Here is a 27,529-nt window from a genome sequence, read left to right on the forward strand (position 1 = left end):
TCAGTATCTAGAGTATTATATAAAGAGAAAACACCTTTTGGTTTATAAATTTTTCTTTTCCTAAAATAACATTTTACATTTTAAAAATTATATTTAATCAAAAATAGGGCATGTTCTCTTCAACTTAAGTTCAATTCAGTTCAGCTCCAATTAGTTCAGTTCAGTTCAGTCTATTTTTATGTCTAAGAATATTGCTAGTGATAATTTAAGCCAAACTTCATACGAAATACTTTTTAGCATATATTACAAAAATGATGATGATGATGATAATAATAATAATAATAATAATAATAATAATAATAATAATAATAATAATAATAATAATAATAATATGAGTAATAATAATAACATAAATCATCATTATTATTATTACTATTATTTTTCATAAATATTTTAATATGTATTTTTGTATATACACTTATATATATAATCGGAGTAATTAATAATCAAAGATCACTAATCCGTAGTTAAAAATCACTAATCAATAGTCGAATAGTTCAGTTCAGCTTTGTTCAATTTAGTTCAGTTTAGTTCAGCTTTGTTCAATAAATCAGAACAGGCCCTAAGTGCAATTACAAAAAAAATACTACCCTAGAAGAGAGAAGAGAGAAGAGATAGGAGAGAGAAAAGAGAAAATGAAAAAAAAAAAAAAATTTAAAGTTATTTAATAATTGTAATTCTTCTTGTAGCCATTTAAATTTGATCTAATAACTCACAATTAACATTTTTTTTTTTTTATATTTACGAGTTTTAAATTATACGTCCTCAATTTATAATAAAAAAAAGTTGCGTATCCACGAGATTCGAACATGCAACCTTTATAAATAATAATAATAAAAAATAAAAAAAAAACTAAGTGTCCTACCACCGAGTTACATCAAGCTTTATGTTATTTATTTTTTGAATGCAAAATAATATGTAGTGAATGCTAATATGAATAACAAATTGATCACAGAATTTTGAGTCATAATTGAAAACGTATTTTAATGTCAACCTCATGTAATGTTCTGCCATTCGGGGCATTACCCGGGCCAAAATACTTGTAATTTATAAATTGCATTTATCCTATATATATATATATATATATATATATATATATATATATATATATATATATATATATATATATATATATATATATATATATATATATTTATCAAGAAAGAATTATTTCAATTTGCATTTACAAGAACATGCAGCGAAAAAGAAAAAAAAAGAAGAGAGAAACTATCTCGTGCATTATTACATGTATACATATTATAAATATTGTGCAATCATTAAGGAATAAACCAGAATGAGCTTAATCAAAATTAGTTGATTGATGAAGCTGGTAAAGGAACAAGCTTTCTATATTCAGCAAGTGCCCACAATGGATAATAATTTCTGTACATTGGATAATGTAATATGCAATTCTTCAAGGAAGTTCCCGTTGATTCCTATTTTTCAACAAATAAATATAAAATCACCACAATTGACCAAAATAATAAGTAGAATTTAAATTATTGATAGAAAGTAATGATTTTATAGTGAATAAATCGAGTTACATGCTGAGGAAAATCACCGTTTTCTAGTTGTGAATTGATCAAAAGTTTTGCTGCCCGGTGTAGAGGGATAGGGTCTCTCTTTGCCTATTCAATTTTTAAGTTTAAAGAAATTAAAACGAAATGGACTTGATCAATCATAAATCTATTCTAAATTTGGTATTGATTAGGAATATATGACAAAAGCATGCATAAAATAATGTAATTAATATAATATTTTTTATTTTTTTTTTCATATTAGCTCCTTTTATATAGCCCGTGTATATCATTTTTCAAATTATTTATATGTAGCATTTTTTTTGTGACACATTTGTGTAACATATAAGTATAAACTCTCTCTGCTCTAAGTATAAATACTTACAATAGTTGAGTTTGCAATTAGGAAGTATTCGAAGAACAAAAACCACTTATCAAAACTTTACAAGGTGTAGGTAGTTCCTCAAAACTAACCAAGTTACACCAATGTGGAGAACCAGTAACAACACAAACAAAGTTATCCATCCAGCTAGGTCTTTTTGTGGGTCTTGATGACTGTCTTTCTGGTATAACAGGCTGGGTTTTTTGTGTTTTGGTTTGGGGTTTAGGTATTTGGATATGTGTTTGGGTTTGTGTTTGGTCATTTTGTGGAGTTGGGGTGCTAGATTCTGAAATAGGAACAGCTGGATCAGAAGAATTGTGTTGTCCTGTTCCTGGGCTAGTGTCTGTATTTTGGGCAAAAATATCTGGAATTTCAAGATCCGTGGCAAAATTGAAGGGTGTGTCAGCAGGTAAGAAAATGGGATCAGGTTGTTGAGTAGAAGATGTGAAGTGGAAGGGAAAATGTTTCTCATGAAATGTAACATCTCTAGAAACAATTATCTTGTTTGTTTCAAGATTGAGTAACTTGTAACCTTTCTGTCCAATTGGGTAGCCAATGAAAACACAAGGTGAAGCCCTTGGATCAAACTTAGACCTATGTGTTTTCAAAGTATTAGCATAAGCAAGGCACCCAAAAACTCTTAAATGATCAATACTAGGTTTTGACAAATGCAGCTTCTCATATGGTGTGACAAAACCAATGCTACTCAAGGGCATTCTATTGATCAAATGTGTGGCTGTCAAAAGGCATTCCCCCCAATATCTTATGGGTAATTTGGACTGGAAAAACAAAGATCTAGCTGTCTCCAAAAGGTGTCTATGTTTCCTTTCCACAACACCATTTTGTTGTGGTGTGTCTACACAACTTGATTGATGAAATATCCCATACTTCTGATAAATTGAAAGAATTCTACCCTCACACAATTCTTTGGCATTGTCAGTTCTTATAGACTTGACTTTCACCTCAAACTGATTTTGAACAATCCCAAACAAATAATCCAAAATGTCAACAGAATCAGTTTTATTTTTCATTAAAAATGTCCAAGTATGTCTTGACATATCATCAACTACAGTAAGAAAATAAGTACATCTGTCATGTGTCATAGCCTTATAAGGCCCCCAAACATCTATGTGCAACAAATCAAAGCATTGACTACACTTAGAACTAGAAATAGGAAAGGATTTTCTGGTTTGTTTAGCCATTGGACAAATTTGGCAAACAGAATCTATACAGCACTTGGAGGGAAGACTAGCATTCAAATAATGCAATTTATTGAATGGTAAATGTCCTAGCCTTAAATGCAAGAGTTTAGCTTCTTCAGCAACTGCCAAATTCACAGTCAAACTGCTCTCCACATTATCCTTATCAACAGCATAAAGACCAGATTCCAAGTTACCAAGAACCAGGGAATTTTTCTGAGAATCCTGGATCATGCATTTGTCATGAGTAAAAACAATTTCACAACTCATATCTTTACACAGTTTATGTGTAGAAATTAAATTGAACTGTAAATTTGGAACATGCAAAACATTTTTCAATATTATGCCATTACCAAACCTAACAGTTCCAATATTGAGAACCTCAACCTTTTTGCCATCTGCTACTGTGATCATATTTGGCATTTTGTCAAAAGGAACATATGAATCAAAGAGATCTAGGCTTGAGCATATATGATCAGTAGCTCCACTATCTATGATCCATTTAGAATTTAGACAAGTAATAAGACAAGTGTTATTACCTGCCATGTTGGCCATTCCAGTTATATTTCCAGCATCATCATGTTTGTTTTGCTTGATGAAACTTAGGAACTGATTAAACTGTTCCTTAGAGATGTGAGTTGCATCAGAATCTTCAGTATCTGAACCATCATCACCATAAACCACAGCAGCTACTCTTTTTCCTTTTGAGAATCTTCCTTGATTTGGCCTAGGAGGATAGCCTTTCAGTTTATAACACTTGTCAATGGTGTGATTAGTCATTTTACAGTGTTCACAAAACAAATTGCCTTTCCTGTATCCTCCAGCATAAGTCTGTCTCACATCAGAACCAACCGATGTATGAAATCTCTGATTATCACCAGTTGCAAAAGCCATGCCTGAGTGTCTATTATACACATCAGTGATCTCCTTCTGCCTTTCATCTTGAATCAACAAATTATAAGCAGCTGAGATAGTAGGTAGAGGATTCATCATCAAGATGTTAGTTCTAACACTTGCATGCTTAGGATCCAATTTCATAAGAAATTGAATCAATCTTTCATCCTGCTGTGTCTTCAGAAACTTTTTAGTCAAGTTACAGGAACAACCATTACATGAACATATAGGTATAGGATTTGCTGCACTAATCTGATCCCAAACACCTTTGATTTTAGTGAAATATTCTGCAACTGATGAATTATCTTGACTAATCTGACCTAATGATTGCTGAAGAGAATACAACTGAGGTCCTGAGATAATGGAATACCTGTCTTCCAGATCTTTCCAGATCTCATGTGCTGTGGTAAAATAGAGAACACTCTTAGCAAGAGTATTGTCCAAAGATCTAAGCAGATAGGAAATAATCATGTTATTGCATCTGGTCCAAGCATTGAATTCTGCAGCTGTAGAATCTGGTTTAGGCAAGGAACCGTCAATGAAAGCCATCTTGTTCTTCATAGAAAGAGCCAAAACCATGCCTCTCTTCCAATCTGCATAGTTTTCACCATTGAATTTTTCAGAAACTAGAGAAACTGTTGGATTTTCACTCGGATGAATGTAGTAGATTGAGCTTGGATCTGCAGTAACATTTGGAGTAGAATTGACTGATTCTCCCATAATTTGAAGATCAGATGAAAAATAGGAACAATTTTGATAAAAAATGGAAATCTGAGTAAGAATTTAGCACAAAACTTCTTGAATTTTGGCTGAAAAATAGAATTTGATGCTGGAAAAATGTTTGATAATTGTTGATCAAACAAAAAATGAATGAATTTGTGAGAAATATGCGGAAAAATTAGCAGGAATTCTTCTGCTCTGATACCATATTCGAGTTCTTGAACTCAGAACTCTGGAAAAATACAGAGAAAATAGAGAAAAAGAGAGAGAGAAATTTTTATTAGAGAAAATCTAAACTTCTCATACAAGCTAGCTGATATATATAGCATACATCAGGAAATAGAATCTCTAACAAACTCTATGTATCACCAAATACGTGGGAATCTAACCATAACAGAATATTGCCAGCTCATACAACTTGTAACAGAATTTGTTACTGAAAAATGCCAGCTCATTAATTATGTTCTTAAGGAAACGCTGCTGTATCATCTTTAGCTTGATCAAAAACTATATGCTGCAATGAATGATCTTGTTCTTCTGCTGTAAGCTCATCATGATCAAGATGATCATGATTCTCATTAGGAAGAGTTGTGAATTTTATGACAATGAATAAACTAATATGCAAGTGGTCCTTCAAAAAATAAAAAATAAAAAATAAAATCTTATTGATAACCAGTGATAATCAGTTAAGGATGAGTGTTTATGCAATAACAAACATAATAGTAGTAAAAGAAACGTACTGTATCAACTAATTTGGGATAGATGAAGTATGTAATGTAAGTTGGTATACATAACATACCTGCCTAGCATGGAGTAGACCCATCAAAGCCCATGATGTCTGAACCACATTGGATTTTCCCTCTTGTGGCACAAATTCCTTTTGTTTCATCCGCAAAAGCAATAATAATACATCAAAATTAAAGAACATTTATATTAAAACATTAGATGATCTCGTAACCCCAACGACAATGCTAAAAAATTTAGACAAATTTTGAATATGCCTATTGTTATTACTCTCTCAAAGTCTCAATCCTCAAATTAAAGTTCTTGTTTCAAATTGTTTGTACTAATATATTCAAAAAGAATGTTTATTTGTAAATTGTACCCACGAACTCATTTAATTTATCACTTTTTTTTAAAAAAATGTTTTTTTATTCACTCTTCAATACATCTATACTTCGGGCCTGTTTACATTTACTGAACTAAGCTGAAATCAGATGAACTAAACTAATTGGAGCTGAACTGAACTGGATAGAGTTGAAATGAATATTTTATGAGAGAATGAAATTAGGAACTGAACTGAACTGAAATTAAGTTGAAGTGAATAGGCCCTTCTTCTCAAGACTCTCATGACATATTACATAATAAGCTATACCCAATCACTCTTAGCAATAACTATACCCAGTCACTAGCTCTTTATTTCTCATTTAAATCAATAAAACTCCAGTACATATTCAACTATTTGCAATATATTTGTGGTCAAAGAAATTAGAATATTATTTTATTTTTGATAGAAAAAGAGAGACAATTAAAGAAGTGTGTTACACATCGTTTATGATATATTGATATAGCAGTGTTGAAAATCAGGTAATTAATTATTACCTCCTTGTGACATGAAAGGTAGCTCTCACCCCAACCACCATCCTCAATTTGTGTTTTGAGAAGAAATTCAACACCTTTTCTGATGGCTACACAATTATCGTATGTCTTTCCTGCCGCGACTAGCCCTCCAAGTGCAAAAAATGTCCCATATATGAAGCAAATTCCCCAACTTCCATACCTAGATGCATGTAACAAACATTGTTGCACTAAATTAATTGTTGTTATTAAATAAACTCCTTTTTTACAATATAATTTTTAAATATTTTGTCATGAATTTCTAAATTTGTTCAATTTTAGAAAGTGTATATAATGTTAATATCATCAGCCCTAAGTATTTTTCATAATTGGCTCGTTACATGTGACAATTAGTTTCTTTTTTGTGGAAAATCATCATCATCATAAAAAATAATACTAGTAGTTGTTTGTGATAAAGTATATAAAACAATCTTGACTTTCAACCATCAGTTTAAACTTTTAATTTAGATGATCTATTAACATATATGATCTATTAACAAATATGGTATCAGAGCAAGTGTTCAAAATTTCATCCACCCTCAACTTTCAAGTGGAATATTTCACGCCGGATATGAGGAGGCTTATGACGCACCCACATATTAAGCTGAAAGGGCTCACATGTGAGGAGACGTGATAGAGTATATAAATCAATCTTGGACAAAAGTCATTTTAAGAAACCTAATACGATAAGGATACAAAATATATCCTAAATCTGTGAAAGATATTATTATACTATAATATCTATCAATATGAAATAAGGAGTATGTAATTACATACCAAGATCCATTAGGATATTGAGTGTTCTCAATGAATTTGGCTGCCTTTGCGATATAAGTTTCAATCTCAATCTTCCTATGACATGGGTGTATCTTCTTGAACAATACTAGAGCTTGAATGGCTGATCTTGTACATTCTACGTACCTATATTATGCATAACAATCTTGTTAGTTCTTAGTTACCCATTTAAAAGCACAATATATAAATGTTGAGTTAGTGAACATTGATAACTAAATACTCACTCGTGTTCAACCATAGCGTTGGCAAATGTATCTGTTGGGTTTAGCATCTGAAAATTAAACGTTCAAAGTAAATAACCCGTACATCAAGTTCATAATTAGAGATTGCGTTAAAACATACTACCTCCGTTAACTATTAGTTACAACTTTGAGGTATTATTTGTGAGATACGAAGTATAAAATATTCCAAAGTTGCAACTAAAAGTTAACGGAGGTAGCCTTTGAACAAAATATTGTTTCTAATAGTCATTTCTTCCTCATTGTCTCTCCTTTAGCTCATAAGCATTATGATTATGTTTGGAAATTAAATCCAACCCGATTAAATTTAATTTCTAAATTAGGATACATGATATTGGTCGGAATTTTTTCAAGACATCTCAAATTATACATGTATGTACAACATATAGTCAATTGTTTACTCACCTCCAACCATTTGTGACCTCTCGCTGGCTCCCAGCCAGTAATCCCTCCATTTTTACTCTGCAAGTATAGATGAATTAAAAAAGAGAGACGGTATTACAAAATTCAAGAAAGAGTTACAATACTTGTAAATTATTAGTGTATAGCTAACTAGAATGTCTATAAGCCACGTGGATCTCTATGTCACTTAATGTTTCTCATTCCATGTCATTAACTTATATAAAAAAAATTTTAAAATGTGATTTATACAAGATTCGAACATACATCTTTAATAGCTATCTTTTATAGCTATGTAACATTTTTTGTTTTCTTTACAAATTATCAATAAGTAATAAATGTCAATCTGAATATTAAAGGTGTGGTTTTTTTTTTTTTTTTCCCCAAATCTAACTAGATAATTAGCGAGTTTATTATGATGCTATATTTCAAAAATTCTTGTACTCTTCTTTAAAAAAAAAAAAGGTTTCTTGTACTCTTGAAGACAATTATAAATTCATAATACAAAAGTCAGCCCGTTTTGTGTACAGCCGACGACATTGTGTGGCCACTTAAAGTAACTCCTATAACATTGATTAAGTAAACCCTGTACCCCTATAACACTGACCGAGTAACTCTATAACAATGACGAAGTAATTCCTTTAACATTGACCAAATAACCCCCATTACACTAGCGAAGTAACCCCAATAGTGACGTGTGGCCAGCCACATATATAAGACTTTCTGTATAAAAGTATATAAATTATAGAAATTTTGAACAAGGGAAGATTTATTTACCTGTAAAGAAAGCAAGAAATCGACGGAGTTAAAAAGATGCTCAGTGTCCATCTGATCTCCAACAATTTCCGAGGGCATCGTCGATAACATTAAGCAACACTTAACAACAAATTATAATAAAAATAAGTACAATTAATAGTGAAATTAATAAGAAATTAACTTATAGAATAATAATTGGGCATTTTTTAAAATCCCTCAAAATAAAGTATTTGTAGTTTTGTACTATATATAGTTACATTGTGTATTTGTGTACAAATGTTGCTAAAGTGTTACCTTAAGAGCGTCAGCGGTGCAATCCGAAACTTGCCAACCTTGATCTCGATCAGCGAAAGCCCAAGCTCCCTTCGAGACGTATCTATACATAATCTCAAAGTCGCCCGACGGGTTTTCCTTCATCTACATTATTATAGCTATACATTAAGATATATAGATAATGAAAAACTTAATTATGCATTCTACAATTATTTAGATAGAGCCATAGAGGAGCAAGTCTTATAATATACGTAGTATAACTGATGTATAAAGTATATAAACCAATCATGGGTTTCAACTTAAGCTTCCGATTAAGCAGTTGATCCTTTAATATGATATCAAATTTAATGTGATCGTATAGTCAGAAGTTTGAATCTCATTTACCCCTACTTTTAATTATAATAAAATAATAATCACTGGAACTCATGCTACATCCACATTTCGTTGGCCCTTAAATTATAAGTACATAAAATCTAATGCCTTTTATAGCATAAAAAAGGTCTCTACTTCATAATACATTTATTTTAATGAAGTACACGTGAACCTAGCTTGTATGTATCTAACCTACTTATGACCTTATCTCATGCAAAGAAATTGGGCCAATTATAATTTATAAGTCTTCAAGCATGTTCATTTCAGCTTAATTTCAGTTCAGTTCATCTCCAATCAGTTCAGTTTCTAACTTTCTTCTATCATAAAATATTCATTTCAGCTCTATTTAGTTCAGTTCAGTTCAGCTCCAATCAGTTCAGTTTAGTTTAGTTCAGTTCATTTCAGCTCGGTTTAGTAAATGTGAATAGCATAGGCGGATCCGAGGGGGGCCTACCCGGGCCTTGGCCCCCCCAATGCCCAAATTTTGATATTATATACTACGTAAATAAAAAAAACTTGTACAAATATTAATGTTTTATAGTAGGCTTAGTTGGTTAGTTACTTGTTGCATAATTTTTGAAGGTCAAGGTTCAATTCCCCTTGCTTGCATTTGTGTGTGTGTGTGTGACTTTATTATTTGAAATTCTTTATAACTTTGGCCTGATTTATAAAAAATTTGAATCCGCCCTTGATGAATAGGCCCTTAATCTTATAAAATTCGTATCACACCTTAAATAATAGGAAGAGAAGACAACACTTTCCCACGATAGTTTCAATTCGATATTCCAATAAATCCGTACTAGTATATTATGATATTGGTTTCAAAAAAAAGTATATTATGATATTATCCTTATATATATAGAAAGAATTTGGTGTGTCAAATTAAACAAAGGGGAAATAAAAAAGGATGTGTACCGCACCTGTGACTCTTTGATGTAGAAGTGCGCTTTCTTTAAAGCAGGTCCAATTTCATTAAGACTCAAATCTGAAGCTAACAATGCTTGGACAGATATCCCACAATCCCATTGTTGGCTCCCAATACCCTGTTTTTTTTTTTTCCAACCAAATGTATTTCATTAGGATATTTTATGATTGAAGCTTAATATATATTTTTCTCCTTAGTCTTGAAAAGAAACTTTACCTGCATTTTTAAACCGTCCTCCGTTATCCAAATAAAATCAGGAATCCTAGCAAGGTGTTTCATATAATGATCTTCGTCTGGATTGTCTACCCAACATGCCAACATGCACAGCGTCTGTAAAAAATAATAATAACAAAAAACACATTTTGTTACAAATAACACTAATTATTTTTTTTAAATATATTATTACAATTCTTAATTTTGAGTATATTTTGTGTCAACTAATTTAGTTATTTGATGATATTTTTAATTCAAAGTAATTTCAAAAACTTTGATATCAAATCCCGTATATACCACTCTCGCTCTCACGTGTCTTTTGTAGACATTACCTTTTCCACAATTCCAAGTGTAACGTAACAACTGTTTTCGTCTTCATAATGTATGTGCTTCATAGTAAACTCCAAAGCTTTCTTTCGAATTAACTTGTTAAGGGGCCATTGAGTAAGAAAAGGCTCCACAGAGTAATGAAGAGTGTCCCATATCAAATCTTGAATCAATGGGTGAGGGTAAAAGAGATCTTCCTGTTGTATAATAATCATCATAATCATTTAGTTATAGATTCAATTGGTACATGTGACTAGACCGAAAATTAAAATTTTAAGAACCTAAATCCGGGCCGATTAAGCTAGAATCGAACCCGGACCGGACAAAACAAATCCCGGATCGAACAGCCTAGGACCAATTTAAGATTACTTTTAACTAAAATCTAATTTTTTAATAATTTTATGGAAAACTCAAGAAATAGATAACAATAAACAATATCATAACGTCTTTTTATGTATGGTTAGTATAAAAAAGCTCATACAATTAAATTTCTTTAAGCATTTAAAGATAATTTTAATAATTATTTAAGGTTTTATGCATAATATTAAGCAAAAAATCAATCCGGTCCAAGACCGGTTTTTATAAGGTTTTGGACCGGACAGGACCAAAGACCAGAAAATTAAATTTCTCAAGCCGAAGACCGGACCAATCAATCCGATCGGGTCAGTTCCGATCCATTTTTTCGATCCTGGCCGATTTTTGAACACACCTACGTGCGACATTTGCACTTCATCTGTTCATATAATAGAAATAATTTTATTTTCATTCTTATCAAGAGCTCTTTTCCTAAATAATGTAACCAAAAGATCCAATTTTACAAATGCTGTTAAATTTTTTTTTTAAATTCCCACTTTACCATCTACGTCACCGGTTCAAGCTTTTTTTTTTTTGGTGAAAACCGCTACTTGAAGTGGCAGTTTATTAAGATAAACCGCTACTACTAGAAGTAGTAGTTTAAGTGGCGCGGCGCGCAGTTTATTAAGATATACCACTACTTCAAGTAGCGGTTTATCTTAATAATCCGCATTTTAAGTATTTAAGAATATTTTTTTAAAAAAAAATAAAAAAAACTTTCATATTCTTATACTATCTCACGTTAGGGGAAAAAAAAAAATCTTCTCTTACATTTCCTCTCCTGCTCAAACATACATGTTGTTCGAGTCCTTGTTGATGTCGCCGCTCAGAGCTGCGCTTGATGTCGGAGAACAGCTGTGGCCGCCAGCCCGCCGCTATCATCAATATTTTCACCGTTTTGTTTATGTTGTAATTTAGGGATGAAGGGTTTGTAGTATAATTTATACCCTTATTTTAATCCAATTGTCAATATAAGCCCTAAATTCGTTTTTTTTTTCCTTCAATTCACTTGTGAATTTTTCAATTTTTGTAATTATGTAATATAGATCTAATCAAATTAAGTTTTAACTTTTTTTTTTAAGTTTTGTTTTTGTTTGATTTGGAGTATTATCAATCTTAATTGGCTCCATTTTCTTTTCTTCTAAGTATCGTCATTCTTGGAGTAGTATAGTTATGTGATCCATTTTTGTTTTTTATTATTTGTTTGTTGATTATTTGTTTGTTGAAAGAATCAGGTTGCAGGATACTATAGCTAATACTTGTATACTAATACTCCCTCCGCCCCCTTTTGATAGTCCCTTATGGGTAAATTTTAGTCCCAAAATGTTCACCGCATTTACTTTTTCCAACAACTATTAATATTAATTTTTTACCAAAATTCCCTCCAATTTGCAACAATAATTGTGCAAATTTAGATTTCCTATGTAAATTTTGTTTTCCCATGTACTTTTATTACTTTCTCTCTACTTTTTTGCATATCCAATATTAATTTACTTTTTCAATGTACTTTTACCATTCTCATTTGTGTTTATTAATTCCCGTGAAAAATGCCCATAAGGGATTATCAAAAGGGGACGGAGGGAGTATATTTTTTAAAAAGTTACGGCAGAAACCAAGTAGCGGTCTTCAGTTTTGAAACCGCCCCTTCAAGAAGCAGCTTTCTGAACCAATAAAAAAACTTTGTTTTAGCCTCTTGCTTATGTTGACGATATTTATGGAATTTATTAAAAAGTGACCGTAGTTTGGGAGTTGAGTCTTTTGGGAGCATTATCCATGGAAAGGGCTCTCTTATCAATATGTAAATTCATTAATTCAACTATTAATTGATTATTTAATCATCAATAACTTAATAACCGAACATTACATTGATCGAGATGATCTATTAATATCCACTAATAATGATTTATTAAATAAACACGAGCTATGAAACACCCCTTATAAAAATTATTGAAAGTCAATGCAATAATTCATCACATATCTTAGCTTATAAGTTGCTATCGTATTTCGTACTAAATATCTTTCTAAAGATTTGTTACCCTTTAAATCTTTAATTAAAGAGTAGGTGCTAGGTTCTTCAAATAAAAAAATAAAAAATAATATGAAAAAAGTAGGTACTCGTACTTGGTACGCCACATTGCAAGGCACATAAATAATATAAAATGAAATAATACCAGTAGGAACTAAGAAGATTTTACCGTAGCACAAGAATGACGAGCTTTTCTCCAACTAATTTGGTCAAAGGGTTCGTTGTAGAGTTCTTCTCTAAGTTGCTTAATTAGTGGTGTTATTGGACCCACAAACCTTTTCCCATATAAGTAGGACAATGGCAAAATTACCATTCGAACGTAGCACCACATTTTACCTACATTTTAAATCACATATTCAAAGCTAAATTACATGATGAAGTCTATTCTAGAGTGTTATTTGTCATACATATTACCATTCTTAAATGCCACATGCATCTGTGTATACTTACATATAAAATCTATCCTAGAGTGTTATAATGGAAAAATAAAATACACTCAGCTCCCTCTATCATATATTACTTGTAACATTTTAACTGTACACGCTTGTCGATATACATGTTTGATCGTCGATATCTTTTATTATATACTTATAAAAGTTATATGAAGTTTATATTATTTTTAAGAAATCTATACTTATATATTAAAAAGCGTTCCTAAAACATAATCTGTGTCACGTGTCACCCTTTTAAACTCTATAAACGTGCCAAGTTGATAAATTTCGAAACAATATGAAATGGGCCTGGGCAACCCGAACAAGGAGGAGGAAAGTTAGGCCCACAAACAAGGCTTTGAATTAGAGCACAGCAGAAGGTACAATATAAATCCTCTTTGGGAATGAACATCCAATAAAGGCCCCTTAACCAGTGGCTTGACAAATACCCAGTTATAAACGGCCAAACAAACCTGGGCTCTGATACCATGATAAATTTCGAAACAATATGAAATGGGCCTAGGCAACCCGAACAAGGAGGAGGAAAGTTAGGCCCACAAACAAGGCTTTGGAGCTTTCATACTAAAACCAATTGGCAATAGTAGGAGTTACTCCTCTACCTTATAAAGTGGAACCACCTCTCCTCTTTCTCCAATATGGGACACTCATAAGTGGGCTACAATGGGATTCAATACAAGTCGTCATCAATATATGCCATGTCACCTCCACAACAAGAATTAGATTTGACATTGGCTTTTTATACATCAAAAGAGACCCAACAAATCTCACATGATTACATTGGCTTTTATATAATAGCTAGAAAAAATGGTCAAAGTGAGATGTATAAATAGTGTAAAAAGTCAAAACATTGTGATTAATTTGGGACGGAGGGAGTATACGAGTATATGTACCTATATGCGTTGGGAGAAAAGATGGAAGTAGAAATAACTCTGGTGGCATTGGGTTACATCCAGCCCAATCATATACACCAAGTATCTGAAAAAGCAAACAAAATTTATGGATTGATTCATATAACATCATTTTTAGAGTGTAGTATATATCGTTTAAAAAATCAAGTGTTTACTGTTCAGACATCAATATCCAAATTATTTACCATAATAACGGCTTACCGTGTAGAGAATTCAGGGATGTGCACATGACCAACAATAATATTGGATCAATTATTTCATAGAGATGCCATTAAAAATCAATATTCATTGTATCAAATTTGTTCCCTTTGTTCCACACTAAAATATATCACTAGTATATTATTCCGTTTTAAATTAATGTATCACTTTTATTTTTACGTTATCCCTCTTACTTTTTTTTAATCATCTAAGTGGCCATGATCTATGTTAGTTAAAAGTATATAATAACAAAACATAATCTAATAATGTATATCTTGTACAAAGCTAGGTATGTACTAAGACTTACAGAGAGCCATGCTTTTCCCCAAGAAGGAATGTGTGTAGCACTACCATGGTCGAGGATCCATTTACGAGCTCTTTTGCAAGCGTTGTCATCACCTTCATCAGGTCCTACTCCAAGTATCCGCAAACAAACGTAGTTAAGCGCGGTACCAAACATGGTGCTAGGTCCATCACTATGAAATCCCCAGCCTCCGTCTTCATTCTATTTCCAACATACATAAAAAAAAAAAAAAAAAAAAAAAATCCAATGTTACTATTCTGGGATTTTTGTCGGTGCAAACAGATGGCTACCTCCATTTCATATTATTTGCAACAATTTGACATAATATGTGGATAAAAAATATCTAATCATTGCAAATAATATAAAATAAAAGTATTATAAATCTTTTTGCGTACCCTATTTGCTAATGTACATAAAAAAATAATAATTAAAAAAAAAAGGCAAGAATGAGCAACCTGATGATAGTAAATGTTACGAAAGGTGGTGAGCTGAGAAAGTAGAATTTAGATGTCCTGTAATGTATAAGCAAAATACCTGCGTAATTGTGTCACGCATATATATATTAGTACATTATGTTCATAAAAAGTACGGTACGTACATACATACATAGACAATGAATTGAATCATAAGAGAAAACTAACCAAAGGAGGGAGGTAAAATTGAGGATAAGAAGCTTGAGCAGGCCAGTGGCCATCTTCAGCTTGCAAAGCTACGAGGTACCTCGCAGCTCTCGTCACAGTCGTCGAGGCGGTCTCATATGTGATCTCCTCTCCATCACCCACCTTCACCTGAGGTATTGTTTGCTCGAAGCTTTTCTCTCTTAGGAACTGTAATTAGTCATTCAATTAATTAATTAATGAATTAGCGGGTTTTGGAACCTACTTAATAATTAACGTGGCATAACCATAATATATTAAGAGTAGTACTCCGTAATACTTCCACCATTCTTTTTTACTTGACCCACTTTGACTTTTACACTATTCATCACCCTTTATTTGATCGTCTTTAATTTTCTGAATAATATGTAAGGAAAAACATATTCATATTGGATTTTTTTTATTCGTCTCAATAAGTACTATTATAAATTATAATATATACTAGCTTTTATATTTTTTAATTACTTATGGTGAATAAAGTTATTTCTCGTCAAAAAAAAAAAAAAAAATTATTAATCGTTAAAGATTTGCATTGGCAAGCATAATAAAAGAAACAGGTCAAGTAATAAAAGAACAGAGGAAGTAAGTTAATAACTGAACCTGAAATCGCCAAATGAGATCACCACAAGTCTTATTTTGAAAACGATTTTCGTAGAAGTTACGACGAGCTTTTTCGACCTCCTCTTTCTCTTCGGGGGTGCCATAGTTGGGATCAAACTCCCAAGTTTGTCGCCCAATGAAGTTGTTGGTGCTATACAAGTAAGGCTCATTTGCACCTTGTGCTATCTTTAACCTCCACATTTTATGATCAACTCAAAGTTAGTTAGTATCACAGACTAACTTTTTTGTGCTTGAATAAGCTCAATGGGAAAGAGATCAGATTAGAGAGATTTTAAGTATTGAGATGTATTGTGGTGGTATCAAAGTTATCTCCGTGAAGCTTTATACTATAATAATAGTTCAAGCTCGCAATCGGTTAATGTGTTGTTTGTACGCATAATAATAATAATAATAATAATAATAATAATAATAATAATAATAATAATTATTATTATTATTATTATTATAATTATTATTATTATTATTAGTTCAAAATCACGTTATAAAACTTCAATTATTGATGTATGTACTTTTTTTTTTTTTTTTTTTTTTTTTTTTTTTATGATTGCAACATTTTGGTTTTTCACGTATGCTAATATACATATCCTTTTTTTTTTGACACATTACTAATACACATATTCAAGGGATTTTTTTTTTTTTTTAAAAATATATATATTTTTGGTGATATTCAAGGGTATTATGTTTAATCATGCATTGGTAATGTATCAATAAGTGGGGTATCTGTATACGTGTACTTCCTCCATCTTTAAGTGAAATAATTGAATTTCATAGAGGCATAGAGCTATAGACATTTGAATTGAACTTTTTAAAATTATACTCTCTCCGGCCCCAAATGATAGTCACTTTTGAAGAAAAATTACGGGAATTAAGGAGAATTAAACAACGTACATTGAAAAAGTAAATTTACATTGGGTATGTAAAAAAAGTAGAGAAAGAAAGTAATTAAAGTAAATGGGAAAGTTAAATTTGCACAAATATTTATGCAAATGTTAGAGAATTTTCAAGTAATATTAATGGTACTTGAAAAAAAGCAAATGCGGCTAACATTTTGGGTCACTAAAAATGGCAAAAGTGACTATCATTCGGGGCCAGAGGGAGTATGATAAAGTGGTTTGCAATAAGTTATTTAAATAAAATTAAGTGATTGAGAGAAAAAGAATAATAAAAAATTAAAAAAAAAAAAGTGAGGATCATCTGTATAGACTATAGAGGGTGCTTAAATACATAGTACTCGTATAAAAGAAGTGTACAAGTTTTTTGTTTTTAATATAGTTAGTTGCACTAATTGAATTAAAAAAAACGATTTTAAAAAGCTTTGCTCTTGGAGAAGAAAAAAAAAAAAAAAAGTATCAATGAAAAGGATGCTTAAAATAAGAAATTTGAGAAGTAATTATATTAGCAGCTAACTCAATAATTCTTATTAACCTCCAAGTTGTTCTTTTTCAACAGACGCTTCTTCAAAGTTTGAATTGAAGAATATTCATTATTAAATCCCACAATCTATATTAAAGGTGACATTTGGGTATTGTAGATTAGGTTAGAGTTGAGTCATATACATGTAAGACTTCTTTGAATTTAGATTGGTTTGGATGGGTTGGTTTCATTTTCTATTCTAACACCAATCTAGTTATGTTTGATTTTTTAAGCTCAAAATCCTTGGAGAACTCCATAATATTCACAAGGCATGCAATAAGGCAGGGAAGATTACATGGAAACGAAAAAAAGTTGTAATGACGAATTCCTTATCACTTGATATTTTATGCAATACTTTTTAGCCAACGTCAAAATTATTATCACTCCAAGTGACATTGTTGTCCCTCTAGATTTGCATCCTCCGAACCAAAATCTAGCTCCATGCCAAGGTTAAATCTTGTTTACATCCATTACGTGCGTCAATATATGGTATGTAATATTTGATCAGGATATGTGTTATTTGATAAAGGATATGTACAACTTGTTGGAGGATATGTATTATTTAATAGAGTATATGTACAATTTTGTTGTAGGATATGCATTGTTTGTTACTACCTCCGTTACATATTATGTGCAACTTTGGAATTTTTTATTTCTCTCAAATAATACCCCAAAGTCGTTGCACATAATACGTAACGGATGTAGTATAATATATGTAGTTTTTGATATAGGATATTACAGTTTGTTAGAAGATATCATCATATAGCCAATAGAGGATATTGTCCATCCTATTAATAATATCATTAACACAATTATAAATAATACTTCCTCTGTTTCTTTATATTGGCAACACACACTTTATCACGGTTTTAAAGAAAAGTGGACCTTACATAATCTAATATATATATATATATATATATATATATACATATATATATATATATATATATATATATATATATATATATATATATATATATATATATATATATATATATATATATATATATATATATATATATATATATATATATAAAGGGGAGTTTTTTCCCGAGTTTTTAGAGAGCCACGTAGGATCTAATTTTCTTAGCGCGCCATTTAGTATTATAAATCTTAGTAATAGCCAATTAAATAAGAGATTATTAATTTCTTTTAGGATTAAATAATTCAAATGCCACGTAAGCAAAATTGGCGAATGAGAATTTTAAGTTTAAAATAATTAAATATGAAATATTATCTTTTAATATTAGGAATTTTATCTAAATATACAACAAATTTTAGCTAATAAACACAAAAAAAAAAAAAAAAAAAAAAAAAATCAAACATACCGTGCATCGCACGGGCTTCATCTAGTATAAATATATAATACACTTAAATTGGGGTTAATAGGTTGTTAAGAGCATAATAATCAAGTGGGTCATGTGTGTTTAAATAAAGGTAATAGTACAATCTTCTAAAAACCTTTCTTTTATAGTGTGTTGCAATTATAGTGACATTTCCATTTTATGAAAGTGTTGCAACTATAAAGAAACGGAGGAAGTATCATATAGCCAATAAACAATATCATCAAGCTAATAAAAGATATTATAGACACAATTATAAATGATACTTCCTCCGTTTCTTTTTAGTTGACACGTTTCTTTAGTCACGTTTGCCAATGCACTTATTCAATCATTAATATCTTTAATTATCGATAAGCAAATTAAAAATTCTGAAAAGTTGATATTTTGAAAGTATATAACGTGACGAATCTAACAAGATTCCATACGACTATATTTTTCATTACGTATAAAGCACAAATTACGGTTAAAGGGAGGTGTGTGAATAGTGCTACAGTCAAAACGTGTCAACTAAATAAAAACGGAGGTAGTATTATATAGTCAATAGAGGATATAATTCAGTCATGAACTCATGATATTATATAGCCAATAGAGGTGTGCAAATTTAGACACTAGCTATATTATTGTTTGGACGGGGGAGAATAACTTATGCTCTTGATTGTTTTTCTTGTAGATAAGCTATTTTTTTTTTGGGGGGGGGGGGGGGGGGGCGGGCAGATCCTTGACATTTTATTCTCTTTGATTTGGTGTGTGTGGCTGGATTACTATATACAAATGGGGTGTAAAACATGTGATGTTGATTACTCCTTGAATTAGTCCATAACAAAATATAGTTTGTGATTTCCACGACTCTATACATGTTTCAATCAAGTATTGTTTAGGCAACTGTTAATGACACAACTTCAAGATCGATGAGAATAAATTATAAACTTTGACATATCCATATATGGAAATTGATCATTTATTTTTAACAACTATGTTTCTCCTTATTATTAATTTATTATTGATCCAATTATGTCTTAGATCATGGACCACAACTTATATGACAAAAACAACGAACTTTATATTAAGTTTGATGAATTTAAAATATAAAAGTTGACATATCGGAAATGATTCTTGTAAGATTGATCATTTGTTTTAATTAATCAACGATTTTCTCCTTAAAAGATTCAATATTTTTGAGTTGATTAATTTGTTTGACTATAAAAGATTTGGATAAACAGTTGACAAAGATAGCTTGATTAATGTTTTTTTTTTCCTGGTAATTAATTGGAGAATATTTGTCTATTTATTGACGGTAAATAAAATAAATTAAAGGAAATTTTGTCTAAAATCACCCACCAAATCCACTTTTTGGTCTAAAACCACCCACAATAGAAATTGTTGCCCAGGAACACCCAATCAAAATTTTTGCTGTCAAACGCCACATGACTCATATTTCCGGCATTGACTCAAAACTCCAGCGTTGACTTGACCCACGTGACTAGCGTGTGACATTTAATGACCCCTCTCCCCCTTTCTTTGGCTGGGTTTGGGTGGTTTCGAAGAGGGTGGGTTTTTTCCGAGTGGATTTTAGGGGGTTTCGGTGGGGAAGGGTGGTTTTGGGTGTGGATGGGTTTTTTCCTTGGTGGTTTTGGGTGTTTTCGATGGGGGAAGGATGATGGTTGTGTGGTGGTGAGTGTTTTGGGCGATGTTTTTGGTGGCTAGGCGGTAGTTTTGGTGGTGGTTGGGAGATGGTGTAGATGTCTACCCGTTGATCGTTGTGTTTGGTGGCTGGGCAGTAGTCGACGTCGGAGTTTTGAAGTAAATGCCGGAAAGATGAGTCGGGTGGCGTTTGACAACAAAAAATTTAATTTGGGTGATCCTAGGCAACAATTTTTTTTTTTTTTGGTGTTTAGAGAGCCACAAGGACGGGTGATGAGAATCGATCCCAAGATCTCTTGGAATCGGGAGGGGAGCTCTAACCACTTGAGCTATCCCTCACTCTCACATTTTTTTTTTTTTTCTATTGTGGGTGGTTTTAGACAAAAACAATGGATTTAGTTGGTGGTTTTAGACAAAATTTCCTATAAATATTATACCTTTTATAGACATTATAAGGGTTATTTCGTTAGTGTTATAGAGATTATTTTATTAGTGTTATAAGGGTTACTTAATTGATAAATGATACAAAAGTTATTTTGTCAGCGTTATAGGGATTACTTTGTTCTTTTACAAGTCGGACACACAGTAACATTAAGGTAGAAGTGTTCCCCTTAGCAAAGCGATACACCTTTTGGGTCGCTTGTAGGCTTTTCTTGAGCATCGTGGACCCAGTCCATGTAGCCAAGTTTGCCGACCCCTTCAATGAGATAGCCGCAGGGATCATATCCATCCAATAGATCTCCCCGGGACACCGTTCCACAAAGGGATCAAGTCTTCGGAAATCGTTAGGAAAGAGTTAAGAAGCATTATGATTGAAATACTATAAAAGGGAATTCAATAAAGATATGATGAGAAAATATAACGCAAAATCTTATATGTGACTGGTCACACTATTAGTCACCAAACACTTGAAAAATGGTTTTAAAAATAATTCTTAAAATCAATTATTCATCAACAATTTATACAATAAGTCAGTCAAATTAGCTATGAATTAGTTAAAATCAGCTAATACGATCAATTTCCATTTTAGTTTTTAGGCAAACATATTAGATTTTTGGTTGATAGATTTAATTTTTAGTTGGTATGGATCATAAATTCTATGATTTTTTAATAATTTGAGAAACCCAATATATTTAGATCTTGCTATCGTTTCTTTCAAAAAAAAAAAAAAGATCTTGCTAAACCAAAATCAATAATTTAGTTGACTAGATGTATTTTAAAATAATTCTTGAAAATTGTGGCATTTACTCCTCGTTGATGATTTATGGTCTTATCAACTTACAGTATGGTCTTATCAACTTATAGTAATAGTATTGATTTTTGTCCTTTCTTCATTACTCGTACAGTCGTACTACTCTCAACGCTCGTTAAACTCGCGCATACTCGGTAGTCGCCTAGTCGGTTCTAGTGTTGTTTAGTGACGATAATAACATCATAGTGAATCTATTTATGGGAAATTTAAAATAAGGGTAATGTTATATATAATTCTTAGGGCTATATATATGCATTAAAATTATTCTTGAAAATTGTATAAATTTAGGAAGTTACGACAAAAACACGAGCAGATTAGCAGGGCCGTCTTATTCAAATAAGGGGCCCTGTGCTATTTTTATTACTTAAGAGTTTACAATATTGCCAATAATGAAAAAAAAAATGATACAAATATTCAAGTTTTTTATAGTGAATTTATGCGTTAATGATATATAATCATATACTCTGTAAGTGATACACATGTGAGACATAGATAATGTAAGACATAGTATTATTGTAATGAGAAAATTCATTCAGTTAATTATAAAAAAAACAGATAAATTGTGTGCAAATAGCAAAGTACATGATAATATTTTTTAAATAACAAAAAAAAAGAGTGAAAATTATTATATTACACAAAACCAAAGTTAAAAAAAAAAAAAAAAAAAAAATGTGAAGAACACGTTAGCAAAAAAAGGAAAAAAAAATATCGTCCTAAAGGTTCGAACATCACACCAAATTAAACATTGCCTATTAATTCTTCCACCAAGCCATCAAAGTAGTGTATGAAAAAGCATGTACAAATTTGATAATTATACCATGCTTTGATTTGGGGCCCTTGAAATTTATTGGGCCATGGGGCCCTGTGCTGAGGACCAGCTTGCACAGGGCCTTAGCTGGCCTTGCAGATTAGTGTGTTTGTGTCATGATTTTATAATTTAGACAATTTTCAAGAGTGTTTTAAATGCTTATGTGTAACCTTAAGGACTATGTACAGCTTTTTAATAAAACTAGCGAATCTATGTTATTTTTTATACTGTAGTAAGTTGTTGTATCCTTAATTTAACAATGAACAAACGTAAAATTTAGTGGATCTTGTAGAAGACTAAATATTTGATTATTATCTAGTAATGGTGGTTGGAAATTTTACGATGCAGAGCAAATGGAGATAGCAAATTCAAAGAAACCAGGAGAGCTTTTAAATTGGGAGGACATAAAAAGATGAAATATTCATGGAATGTGGCATGTGAAGTGATGCGTTTGGCTCCTCCACTCAAAGGTGGTTTTAGAGAAGCCATTTCCGATTTCATGTACAACGGATTCGAAATTCCCAAGGGCTGGAAAGTAATTTTACTATGACATCTTATCATTTATTTCGGTTCTGTTCAAGTCAAGTCAGTTTGACCAGGTTTAAATTTTAAGTTGTAACTTAAACTCTCACTACATACAAAGGTTTTACAATCAGCTACTAAATCATGCATGTTCCACATCTTTTACAACTTTGACCTTTATTTGTACTAAACTCCTAGTCATAAAGACAAACTAATTAATTAAGAATATTTAACATATATAAATGTACTTAATTGCAGCTATATTGGAGTGCAAATACAACACATTTGGACCCAGAATGCTTCCCAGATCCAAAGAAATTCGACCCATCGAGGTTCGATGGGTCCGGCCCAGCACCATACACATTTGTATCCTTTGGAGGAGGGCCAAGAATGTGCCCAGGAAAGGAGTATGCAAGGCTAGAGATACTGGTGTTCATGTACCATATTGTCAAGAGGTTTAAATGGGAAAAAGTGCTTCCAAATGAGAAAGTTATTGTTAATCCCATGCCTATCCCGGAGCATGGCCTTCCCGTCCGCCTTATCCCACATCCTCAAACCGCGGTTGCCTAATTTGATTGGGATTCGGGGATTATTTCTTTATTTTTTTGGTGTTGAGAAAGCTGCAAGAGCAATGATATAGATAGGTTAATTAAATTTCAAATATTTGATCAGTGTTGTAAGTGTTGTTGGCTTGTTTCATATGATGAATCCCAATAAGGAATAGCCATATAGGACTAGAATTTATTTTAAAACTCTTGATCTAAATAACATATCAATTTCGTTAAATTTAAGAAGTGTGTACCTTTTATGTTTAGTACTTCGCATTACCCTATAAAGAATATTGTATTTAAATATTTGGTCAGAACGAAACACAAGAGTACATAGAAGATGATAAATTGCTTGGGGTGATAGATGTTATTCCAAAATGGTTATTGCATAATATCTTGGCATCCAATTAGCCACCGTGGTCCACCGATATAGACGTATGTGTGTTTATGTGTGAAAACAATCACCTTGAATAAGGTTCACTTCTAGATAGAGTGGGAAAAGACTAATTGGTAAGCTAGTGTTTGATGGAATGAGCACCTACATAAATAAGCACGTAAGCTGACTTCGGGGGTGACGGACTGACGGGGTGTTTGGTAAAACCCTCTTGATGCTTAATTTAGCTCGGGGACAAGATGTGAGACAATGTATTAATTGTTGGCTCAAGAAAGAAAATACAATTTTTTTTTGGTGTTTAGAGAGCGACAAGAGCGATGTGAGAATGCATCTTAGGGTCTCCTGGAATCGGGAGGGAGCTCTAACCACTTGAGCTATCCCTCACTCTCACAAAGAGCAAATTCAATAAATTCGAATAAATTAGATTTTCTTTTTATTATTATTATTATTATTATTATTATTATTATTTGGTGGAGTGTCTTTGAATGCTCAATTTATTTGAAGTTTTCACCAAAAAAAATCCTTTGGCGTAGGCACAAATGATGGGCCTAAAGCATTGAGCTAATAGATAATACGTGGGTCATGTTGACACTAAAACCATGAGAGGCCCAATGACGCAAAAAGTCTTTCAGGCTCAAAATAAAAGTCATTTTGACACCCAAACAACGTGTATCATAAAACTAATTAATTTTCATACTTGATCATGAAATATGAGAAAACTATGTCGTATTAACTTCTTAAAAACTTATATATTGCATGAGGTAATAATGTCAACTAAAAAACTCTGGCATTTTATTTCATATTTAGAAGTGAATATTACATGTATTCTTCATCCCGAAGATTAATTGAAACAATAAGTACATAAATTAATAAAGAAGGGCATTCTTGATTATAAATAAAAAAACATAATTAAACAGAGTTAAGGTAATGGAACAATCTTGATATATTTTTAGCAAGTGCCCACAATGGGAAATAATTTCTATACAATGGATAATTTAATATGCATGTCTTTAAGGACGTTCCCGTAATTTCCTATTTTTTTAGGATACACAACAAATGAAAAATCAAATCAATTTAACTTCCAAAATTGAAATTATTGAAATTATATATCCATGGACAAGCGTGCTTTTGAGAGGAATAGTAACGGGTATTGTTAATTAAAGTTGAACACGATCACACGAAGATAGTGAAAATAGTTTATTATCATAAAGTGAAATTAGAGAAAATATGGTGGGATTTGGCACATTATGTTGGGGACGGAGCAACAGATAAACACAATATCAGGAAGAATAATAAAATACGGAACAACAAGAAAACAACACACAAGATTTTTACGTGAAAAACCCCTCCTCAATAAGGGGAAAAACCACGGTCCGGATTTCAACGGACGAAACAACTTCACTAGCAATAATTAAGGGAGTACAATGACCACCACGACAATTACAATATTAGATACAATGTATTTTAGAATAGTCTACACTAAGTACCCTTAACATTGATACTTATACTAATCGTAAAATACCCCTCACGCTAATATTGTGTTTGCCTCTCGTCTGTTCCTCCCTCACTACTACAGCTCACTTCCTAGCTCCACTTCTACACGGTGTGTGTCGTCTCACACACACCCTTCTTATTACTAGCAAACTACATTTTGCTAGCTTCACTTTTCTTCATGGTGGTGTGTATTTCACACAAACACGCACTACTTACTTGGTACACTTCTATTTATGATGCTCATCCTCCTTGGCTTCTTCAACACAACTCACCAAACTTCTCACGTACACAAGCAAGCTTCCACCTACTTGACAAATAAATGCAAGTCACAAAGTCAAGTTTTCTTAAAAACCTTCTGCCACAACAATTGGACTTCAAGTCCCAACCGTCCAAAAAAGCATGCATTCACTCCTTTGTTTTTTCATTTTCTTTTCTATCTTACAACTTCAAATATTACTAACATAAGTAATATTACTTAACTAACTAATTGTGATTTGGGGAGAACAACCCAACAAATTCCTCCCTCGACCCAAATCACCACACACATCTACAACATCACAAAATTCGACCCTTTCCACTCGGTCTCAATTTTGTGGCCACGAACAACTTGGCCCCTTAGATAACAAATATTGTTATCGACCTTCCACCTACCTTCGAAATCGTCTTATACCACCGCTATCACTCACGGGACTCGCCTCATAACCATTCACATTATTAGGAGAACTTTCAACATAAGACAACAACATAGCCTGGATCTTCAACTCGCATCACCTCTAGCTATCATCCAAAACACGCTACCTAACCAACACGATATTAGGCAGACTTCCAATACAAGGCTACAACTCCGTAGCTTAGATCTCTCAACTTGTACCGCCGCTTCCACCATGGAACACGCCACTTAACCATCACAACATCAAGTGAACTTTCGACACAAGGCTACAAGTCTATAGCATAGATCTACCATCTTGTACCGCTGACATAACTATTACCCCCCAAGACTTACGCCACCGTATTTTCCCAAATTCTTCCCCTACAAGCTTCTCTTCCGATCCCCCTACGACAGACCCTCTAACCTCAGCTCCGATACCAGTTATTGGGGACAGAGCAACAGATAAACACAATATCGGGAAGAATAATAAAATACGGAACAACAAGAAAACAACACACAAGATTTTTACATGGAAAACCCCTCCTCAATAAGGGGAAAAACCACGGTCCGGATCTCAACGGACGAAACAACTTCACTAGCAATAATTAAGGGAGTACAATGACCACCACGACAATTACAATATTAGATACAATGTATTTTAGAATAGTCTACACTAAGTACCCTTAACATTGGTACTTATACTAATCGTAAAATACCCCTCACGCTAATATTGTGTTTGCCTCTCGTCTGTTCCTTCCTCACTACTACAGCTCACTTCCTAGCTCCACTTCTACACGGTGTATGTCGTCTCACACACACCATTGTTATTACTAGCAAACTACATTTTGCTAGCTTCACTTTTCTTCATGGTGGTGTGGCTATTTCACACAAACACACACTACTTGCTTGGTACACTTCTATTTATGATGCTCATCCTCCTTGGCTTCTTCAACACAACTCACCAAACTTCTCACGTACACAAGCAAGCTTCCACCTACTTGCGAAATAAATGCAAGTCACAAAGTCAAAGTTTCTTAAAAACCTTCTGCCACAACAATTGGACTTCAAGTCCCAACCGTCCAAAAAAACATGCATTCACTCCTTTGTTTTTTCATTTTCTTTTCTTTCTTACAACTACAAATATTACTAACAACATAAGTAATATTACTTAACTAATTAACTAATTGTGATTTGGGGAGAACAACCCAACACCACACACCACACACTCTATCAATATATAAATAGACACAACCTCCTAAGTATTAGTGAAGAATTATCTCTAAATTAGCATCCACCTCCCAAAAAAAGAATAAAAAAC

At 32.2% G+C, this 27,529-nt stretch overlaps 1 protein-coding gene and 1 pseudogene across 1 annotated transcript; one reads left to right on the plus strand and one right to left on the minus strand.

Annotated features, from left to right (window-relative positions):
• Nucleotides 1-1,310: 1,310 nt before the first annotated feature.
• Nucleotides 1,311-16,327, minus strand: LOC145616611 (beta-amyrin synthase 1-like; annotated as a pseudogene).
• Nucleotides 16,328-23,016: 6,689 nt separating this feature from the next.
• On the plus strand, nt 23,017-23,696 carry LOC145616721 (Cytochrome P450 superfamily protein). The gene is made up of 2 exons (XM_081671467.1): nt 23,017-23,139; nt 23,385-23,696. Exons 1-2 carry the CDS (start codon nt 23,017-23,019, stop codon nt 23,694-23,696), a joined length of 435 nt encoding a protein of 144 aa, XP_081527593.1.
• The last annotated feature ends 3,833 nt before the right edge of the window (nt 23,697-27,529 follow it).

Source organism: Chenopodium album, chromosome 26 (assembly GCF_948465745.1).
Source record: "Chenopodium album chromosome 26, dcCheAlbu1.1, whole genome shotgun sequence".
Taxonomy (NCBI): domain Eukaryota; kingdom Viridiplantae; phylum Streptophyta; class Magnoliopsida; order Caryophyllales; family Amaranthaceae; genus Chenopodium; species Chenopodium album.

What these genes read in the sequence shown, in the direction of transcription:
- LOC145616721 (XM_081671467.1), top strand. Translation starts at nt 23,017, where the DNA reads ATGAAATATTCATGGAATGTGGCATGTGAAGTGATGCGTTTGGCTCCT. An exon ending in AAATTCCCAAGGGCTGGAAA is followed by an intron (nt 23,140 to 23,384) that starts GTAATTTTACTA and finishes ACTTAATTGCAG; the next exon opens with CTATATTGGAGTGCAAATAC.